We start from the raw sequence: 9,005 nt of genomic DNA, 5'->3' as shown, positions 1-9,005 counted from the left end.
GTGTCATCAGCAGGTTGAGGCTGGGAGATCCACAGAAATCCAGACAAGCGCACAGCCATGGACATAAAAAACAAAACACAAATGTTAATTGTTACCTACAATCGGCTGTGCGTTCAAATTAGGGCTGCCATGATATTGATTATTGAATATCTCAATATCAATATTATTGCCATATGACATGTGCCTAAAGAAATTACATTTTTACTATCTAATGAAATAATTTTTTTTCATGCTAAAAAATAAACAAGATCAATGTATTCTTAGCTAACTAATTGCAATTAACCTTGATATAAAATTCAGAAGAAAATTATTGCATGTCTTTGCGACATGGATACATGGGTCAATGTTGCGATATTGATATATTTTTTTATATATTGTGGAGCCGTTGTTGAAATGTATTGTTTCATTCTATATCCTGATAATGAAAATATTTAATAATGTGAATGTAACATTAAAAGTTTAACGCAGTCTCATAGATGAGAATTCATTATCTTACTCATGAACTCTCACTTGGATGTTTATTTTTTTTTTTTAACCTTTGTCAACTCGAAAGCTATTGCAAGACGATCGTTGATATTAACAGGATTAACTGATTAACTCTTTTTCGTATTGATAATCTCTGTGTTAACATACTGGATTGGTTATGCTTTAATCCACTCCATTGTGCTCTAATGACAGGGCCAAATTATGACAGAGCTTTTTTTCCTGCAAAAACTGCAGATAAGCTTTCTTTCCTGCAAAAACTGCAGATAAAGGTCTTTCATATAAGCAAGATTTCTCATAGCTGTGAAGCTAATAAGGTTGTGTGTGTCAGATTGAGCGGGTGTGTCACTCAGAATGTTTTTAACTACAAAGGCCAACCAGCCTGTGGGGATGTGCTTCTCAGGGCATTAATGTTTTCCAGATTTCATCAAACATTAGACATTTGGCATTCTATAAGCCTGCGGGGGTCTTTTCTACAATTGGATTTTAATCAGCGTACCGTATTTACTTTTTTCATTATTCATCAGACAACTTTCACGCATTAAAATGAGAGATTTTTTTGAGTCATACATTTTTTTTGAGCAGCAGCTCTAATAATGCCCCGGAGAAGCATTAGGGGGATTTTATTTGATCCAGTGTTCATGAATTCACCCCACGTAATGAGCATAGTTTCCCTACAATAACTCAAAATGCTTGATGAAGTCACAAAAAAACAGACAATGAAATCAATGAAATTAACTGAAAGAATGTTAAGACAAATGTATTCCAAAAAGTGATTGAATACTTCTTTCATTAAGCAAAGAGAAAACATGCTATGTAGAGAAGTCCACATTGTCACATTACACTGTTGGGAAATTTCAAGAGGGTGTTGTACACTCTGTTGTAATACAGTTTGGACAATAGCGATAGAGAGCAATAGAGAATAGCGATGTTGTAATTTGTTGTGACTCAACAAGAGTCACCGCACAACGCCATGTTTCCTAACCGTGGATGATTCACAGTGCAGTAAAAGTTTTACAAATTCATGGCAGCGGCATCTCTGTGTCTCTGGAGAGCCTTCGATATCTTTAACTCGGTGCAAACAAACGCCGACTGGTTGGTCAATGTATTTCATCGATGCATAGTATTCGTTGTGCCATTTTCTTCTCACCCAGGCGAATGTATCGCTTTCCTGTCAGTGAGTGGGGAAAGACCAGAATGTCTCAATCTTTAATTATGTTTCATCATTATAATCTTAAGTTACACAACAAGTGCCTCATACCGCAAGCGGAAATTGACCAAATATGATTCACACAGGCTTATCTGTCTTACCAACAACAGCTTGAAATGCACCTGTTGCTCTTTGGGAGAGAAGATATCGTCTGATTTGTCTGTTTTGAGATGTAACATTCATTTAATGTGGCAGCCATCTTGGTTATTTTTGAAACTCCATTCCATCAAACTTTCAAGCTGGAACAAGCGTGAGCTGGCAATTTGTTTTGATAGCAGTCTGATTACAATCACGTTCTACTATTTTCAGGCGAAAGCAATGACAGAAAAAACATTTGATTAAATCACCGAAAGCAACAGCGATCAATTTACTTTGCAGTTTAGTGTTTTGTGTTTGTTCAAGAAAGAGGCAGATGTAAATGCAATAATGGCTTTTTTTTTTTTTGTCAAAAAGCTAGGGTCACTCATAATATATTCCCCACATTTGTATCTTTGGCTGTCTAGGTGCAGCTCATGTCTCATCTGTCAGGCGTCTGTCTATTTGCGGGAAACGGTTACAAATGTAAGGCAGGCTTTTATCACAAATGCTTGCTGGTGTATATCTTTCACTTCTGCCAAATGGCGTCGTACTTCCAACATGAAACCAACACTGAAACACATTTAAAAAGTCCAACACCATTCATCTATTTTTGTGGGTAAGTCGAGCCTCAGCTCACTTTGGGCAAGCGGTAGGGCTACACCCAATCACAGGCCATCCACAAAGAAACAAACATTCTTTATTCAACCCCAGCCATAGCTATTTGGGAAGTGAAAGTGAAATACAAGTACCAAGAGATTGCTAACAACTAATGAAGACAAGCGGTATACAAAATGTATAGTTATTGGGAACCTGCCCAAGCGCAGACATTGCTTGTTTGTTTTGTTTGCAGACTAGCCTAAAGCTGGTGCCAAGTTTCGATGGAATGTAGGCCTTTATTGTCTGATGAGAGCAAGACCTTTCCCCTGAATTTCACTCTATTTTATCCTCTAAGACAGTGGTTCTCAAACTTTTTTCAGTGATGTACCCCCTTTGAAATAGTTTTTCAGCCAAGTACCCCCTGAGCAGCGCAACACATTTCTGGTTGAAAAGAAAGAGGTACAGGATTGTCCCAGCAGTGTTTGATTTATTAAAGTTAAACAACTTGTAGCAATGTACCTGACAGACAAATTTATGTTTCAAACATATAGAAACAAAAACGATAAACAGTAAACAGTGACCACCAAGAAGGCATAAACCCTTTCAAAACTCAAATACTGTATGCAGAACACTGCTAATATATATTAATCTTTCTTGTAATAATCTCTTGCAAGGAAATAAAAATATACATAACTAAAAGACATTTTTAAACACTTGTAACATTTTGTAACAGCTACTGTCTTAAAATGAAATAAAATTTGATGCATTATTGTAATTGATTAAATTAGATTGATTAAAATCTGAAAAATTGGCTTTTGGTTCTAATTGGTCCCAATCATGATCAAAATATAATATAATATAAAATATAATACTTTTTGCTTTGCAGTTTTATATGACATGGTCTAATAAAGGAGCCATCTCAAAAAGTGTTTTTTTTTCTTAGTTCCCCCGGCGTACATCCCTCACAGGGACAGGAAGCTAATGCTGGAAAGATTTTTCCCTAATCCTCCGGATATCGCATCCTTAGCCTCTTAAGTGGCCTGGAGCAATGAATTCAACCTGAAAATGCAATGATTAAGTCTGTCCACAGGACATGCTGTCAGAATTTAGTTGTCTTTGAAGCCTCAGAAAACCTGTTTTCCAGATTTAGCGCTTTGCAGTGAGATTAATTTCCACATGTAGACTTTGCAGCATTCTTTAGCATAGCTGTGTTCAGATTCAAAATCGTTTGTCTAAGGTTAGCATATAGTACCTGTTAAATAGTTAGCGTTCTGACTAACGAAGTCCCGTTTTCTTTGTGTTTTGTTTTTCAGTTACTAGGAGCAGCATTCCTTGCCATAGGCCTGTGGGCATGGGCGGAGAAGGTACGTTTCAACATATGCACGCAAGCACGCAGTGCTCACGAGAATAGCTAGCATTCTTCCAATAGTTTAATGCAACATGCAAAGATGAAATACAGGATTAGGAAAGGGTAACTTTTTAAACAGTTAGTATGTAGCACCTTTTATTTTGAACCCACCTATTTCTTTATGGCAGCAGAATTATTGGTACTGTGATATGTGGTAGAAATGATATAAATTTGGATCATGGTGAAGATATGGCCATAAAGCTTGTTGATGTCATCGTTTCTGCCTCTGTGACAATGGCTTCATGCAGAGGAACGGTACAGGAGCATGAGCATACCACCTACTATCTCAATATTCTCAGTGTTTCAGGTTTGTGAGAGCAGGGGTCTTTTGGAAAAACTCCCAATGGTGTCGCTAAGTGTATTCGTAACAGTATTTGAGCATGAAAGGGCACTTTTTGTCATTAACCTCTCATTATCAGTGGATCAGTAAAAACATGTACAATGTCTTCAAGTCCAGTTACCAGTGAATATGTTCATTAATTATCTTGAAATTATTATACATGCCAGTTCCCTAAATACTGTGTCTTTGTGGTCGCACTTTCTGATTAGTATTATGTGGTCATGAACTCTGTGCAAATTGCCTTCACCCGAGTCTCTTTGTGGAACAGTTTGAATAATTTAAAGCGGTTAGAGCTGAATGATTAATAGCAGGTATAGGATTGGAATAATGGTTGGGTTGTTTCTCTGGGATTTTCAACACAACTACATTTAGCTATCTACTGTGAATTTGTTATTTTTCAGTTATTACAAAACTTTTGACGGCTGCTTCTTATTGCTGACCATAGCCTGAAACACAAAAATCATCGTCATTATCACATAATGATAAAAATACTGAAATGCAGCGTGCATGTAGGTGGGATTGGTTGTTTGTCTCTATATGTGCCCTGCGACTGGCTGGCGACCAGTTTAGGTTGTAATCTGCCCTTCGCCCAATGTCAGCTGGAGAGGCTCCAGAACCCCCCGCGACCCTGAACAGAATAAGTGGTGATGAAAATGAATGGATGGACATTTAAATGGGGAGTGTACTTTGATATGATCTTTTGTATATCATACAACGTGGCACTCTTAACATCGCAAAACGATAGCAGTTTTACATCATTGTGAAATAACACCGCATTTACTGTAAGACTGTTTAGTGAGAGCATGGTGGAGCATGGCAGGATGTGCAAAGGAAGGACGTGTTTGTGAACATTGGCAGAAACCTGCGAACTGTGCTCCTGATGAAAGTGGGATCAAAACATGCCACTTATAGAAATAAAAACGGTTTATTCATCATGCAACCAGCATTTTTTTTTTTTTTTTTTTTTGCAGCATTGAGTCTTAGCTGTGTCACAAGTTGAGTTTTAAATATTTCTCTTTGACATCCCACAGAAAAAAGTTAAGACATCTCATTTGATCGAAAGATCATTTTCCACTGTTGTCTTTATGTCTCCTCCTTCCCCAGGGCGTGCTGTCCAATCTGTCATCCATCACAGATCTTGGAGGTTTTGACCCTGTTTGGCTCTTCATTGTTGTCGGCGGGGTCATGTTCGTGCTGGGCTTTGCTGGATGCATCGGAGCTCTGCGGGAGAACACACTTTTGCTTAAATTTGTAAGTGACTTTCAAAGGCCACACAAGCACACACACACACACACACACACACACACACACACACACACACACACACACACACACACACACACACACACACACACACACACACACACACACACACACACACACACACACACACACACACACACACACAGTCTAACCACTTGAGAGATCTTTAGAAGAACAGTTAACGCCCAGAGCAGAGGCTGCCGAAGTCGCAGGTGTCGTGTCTGTGACTCACTTGAAGAGAATTGGCAGTTGCGTCACGCAAACAAAATAAAATGTGCTGTCTCATTGCCAAACATCAAAGAAACAAGGATCCAAGCTCCCAAACATTGCTCTGTGCCTTTTGGTTTGGAAATGAAATAAAACACTTTTGAAGTCCAAACCAACAGCTACATTTTGGAGGATGTATTTTGGTTCCGCTGACAGCTGACGCAGACAAACCTGCCGCTTGCAATTCTGAGTAGCTATTACCTCCTGCCGATTTCCATTAGTAACAGTAAGTCAGGCGTCAGAGAGATGAGCTAATAGGGCTGTGCTACATTAATCATTAGCCTGTCTCCACCTACGTTTACTGTGAGGGGATGATTTAATGCAACCTCTGGGACTGCGTTTTTTGCCAGGCAAATTGAGACTTGAGCCTTCCACAAGACCATCTGACTAACAATGCCAGTAAAATGACGCTCTGTGTGTACTGACCCTCTCGCTTTTAGTTCTCCGTGTTCTTGGGTTTGATCTTCTTTTTGGAGCTCGCCGCGGGAATCCTCGCCTTCGTCTTCAAGGATTGGATCAAAGACCAGCTCAACTTCTTCATTAACAACAATATCAAGGCTTACCGGGATGACATCGACTTGCAGAACCTCATTGACTTCGCCCAGGGATATGTACGTCTGCCGCTGCTGCCTAAAGCAACAGTCCGCACAGCTTTTCCAAAGTCTTGTCTGGGGGCAGATGTTCTAGACAAAGGGGACCAGTCTGCTACAAATGTCAAAATGAATATGATTGTGTTTATCCAATTATGAGGTGGCAGAGATAATTGATTCTCATGCGTAAACAATGGGCTTTGTTATTACATAAAGCCGATTAGCGTCTCTATTGTCTGATATCAGTTGGCACTATCTCTGCCACCGTTAGCTGCCAGCCCACGCAAGCATAGCCTGGGCAGCCCTCTCAGAGCCTTTCCGAGACCAAATCAAACTAAATCCGTGTCTGTTGCTTGTTCACTAATTGCCAGTTACATTTCTGCCTGTTGTTTGTTTCTTAGTGGTCATGCTGTGGCGCTCACGGGCCAGATGACTGGAACTTGAACATGTACTTCAACTGCACTGACCAGAACCACAGTCGAGAGCGCTGTGGTGTCCCCTTGTCTTGCTGTGTCAAAGACCCTGTGGTGAGGCACTGAAACCAATTAATGCAGCATGGATCTAGAACAGTGGAGTCTCTGAGGTCAAACACAATCTGTTTTTCTATTAACCTCCACTGTGTTCATTTAGATTCAGTTATAATAATAGGAAATTAAGGAATCACATTATAAAACTTCAATTAAGTGCAGGCAACATAAGAAACCTAGAAAATATAAATACTGTACAACAAAACACTTACTGAGCAAGATTTTCTTACTTTTGACCGTGGAGTACAGAATAAATACCCGTCCATTGCGTGGAGTTAAGTTCCAAAACACTGCTGCATTAAGTGTAATCCGTAATACAGAAATACACCGAGGTGTGCTACTAATAAAAATACCCCCAACTGAAAACAAAGCGTTTTCTTCAAAATAAAAGCTAATAAAAACTAACCAACCTGCTCTAAAAACTTTATTTTCTCTTTATATGCGGTAAAGAGAGTAAAAACAAAATAGAAACTACGTTGTAATAAAAATTCCAAAACTATTTAAAAAAAAAAACAAAAAAAACTTGTTTTCAACGCAAATGATATAACACACATTTAAACATGTATAATGTTAAGAGAGAGCAACATTTATGAATAACAACTATTACAAATAGTGGAACAATGTTTCCAAGATGCTGCTGGACACATACATTCCCTCCCAAATAAAGATGTGAAGTCAAGTCAAATTTACATATATAGAGCCCTTAATCACAAACACGTCTCAAAAGGCTTCACATGGCCACAATTCTTCTCAACATCCTTTGATCTTAACTCCCAGGAGAGCAAGGAAAAACTCACAAAACTCCAACCGGGGAAAAATTAAAAACCTTGAGATGGGACCGCAAATGGGAGGATCCCCCTTCCAGGATGACCAGGTTGCAATGGTGTCTTTGTATAAAAAAAATTTCATCTGTGCTGAAATTGACCATCAAATGTTCCACCTACACCAGTACCAGTTTTCTGAAGCTGAGCTTTGATTGGTTGTGACCTAAAACCTGGCAACTGTGATGGTATTTTCAGTCAATAGCAAATGGCAAAACGTCCGTCCCCTGAGATGGATAAAAAGAGATGGATCTTGCCTATTTAATTCACATTCCACAAATGAAACATGAATCGGAACACTGTGTTTTGATTAGTTGGTCTGGACAGAACACATTTGGGTGTTAACTTGTTCTTTTAACTTGCTCTCATCTCAGCCCTTCTACATTGGTGATTAATTATTCTTATTACACGCAGTTGCTCGCTGACTAACATTTCTTTTTGGCTCTACCAATGCTGTTCTGAAACTGCAGTGCAGACCAATGTCAGGATGTTACTTTGCTAACATTGCATTCCCTAAAGGAAGGGGAAAGTCGGAAGTGAATCAGCAAGTCGAGCAGCGTACTGCCTCTCTCTACTGAAAGAACACAATCAGCAGCTGACAGAATGATAGTGACACTGATTGGCTGAATCAGTACACATGGGTATTTTTTCATGATGCAAGGGATTTAAACTCCAAATTCCGCCAGCAAAATCCTTGCAAACGATGAAATACAAAAAAATCCATGAAATACTATGCCCGCCAATCCGGGACGCGCGGTGGAAGGGGTTTCACTTTAACTTTGGTAGAGATATGCCATTTACGTGAAAATTTTGTCAAATTCTGAGTTGTTAACCTTAATTGGGATTTGACCTTAGAGGAGTTGTTAATCTTAATTGGGATTTGACCTTAGAGGTTCCACTGAAAAATATTCATTTGTGCTGCTTAAGTTTCACAACTGTAAAATGTAAAAAAAAAAAAAAAAGCAACTGACAGACATTACCTCTTGGTTTCATTTCTCTTTTTCTTAAAAGGGCGTCGTCAACACCCAGTGTGGTTATGATGTTCGACGCAAAGAGGTAGGTATCCTCAGACATGTTTTATGCTCTGACTCTACTTCTCTCTGCAGTATAGATGGTCATAATAATTGATTATCTGATTGTTAATAATTCATACATAGTTATTGATAGAATCTTTAATTCTGTTGATTGGGCAGAACTGGTTGATAAGACATCTTTTCATGAAGTACTTCAAGAAAATACATGCACGCGCAGCTTTTCGCCATTTAATTCAGTCAATAATTTGGTCAGTTCATTTTGCTTCTAGTAGTGGGCTTCTCGCCATAAAAATCTTTAATTCACTTATCCACCGCCAACCTTCACATCTATGTTAGGCCTTTACGCGGCGAGGCACTCGCAGTCAAGGGTCGTAACACCATCCCAGA

General features: G+C 39.0%; 1 protein-coding gene across 3 annotated transcripts in view; it reads left to right on the top strand.

Moving 5' to 3' along the window:
• Window positions 1-9,005, top strand: part of tspan17 (tetraspanin 17) — a 73,637-nt gene that overhangs the window by 2,629 nt on the left and 62,003 nt on the right. For 2 of the 3 annotated variants that reach the window (XR_015860816.1, XM_088386903.1), the window contains exons 2-6: window positions 3,682-3,732; window positions 5,221-5,367; window positions 6,087-6,257; window positions 6,638-6,763; window positions 8,596-8,644. Coding sequence is in view for 2 of the 3 variants with exons in the window: in XM_088386903.1 (XP_088243029.1) it covers window positions 3,682-3,732; window positions 5,221-5,367; window positions 6,087-6,257; window positions 6,638-6,763; window positions 8,596-8,644 (544 nt within the window). In the remaining variant the exon portion in view is untranslated. The remainder of the gene's footprint in view (window positions 1-3,681; window positions 3,733-5,220; window positions 5,368-6,086; window positions 6,258-6,637; window positions 6,764-8,595; window positions 8,645-9,005) is intronic. The other variant, XM_088386914.1, reaches the window with a different exon arrangement.

This window comes from Syngnathus floridae, chromosome 1, assembly GCF_059516105.1.
Source record: "Syngnathus floridae isolate MCC-2025c chromosome 1, RoL_Sflo_1.0, whole genome shotgun sequence".
NCBI lineage: Eukaryota > Metazoa > Chordata > Actinopteri > Syngnathiformes > Syngnathidae > Syngnathus > Syngnathus floridae.
Note: the sequence above shows the minus strand (reverse complement) of the source record. Positions and strands in the feature narration are given on the sequence as shown.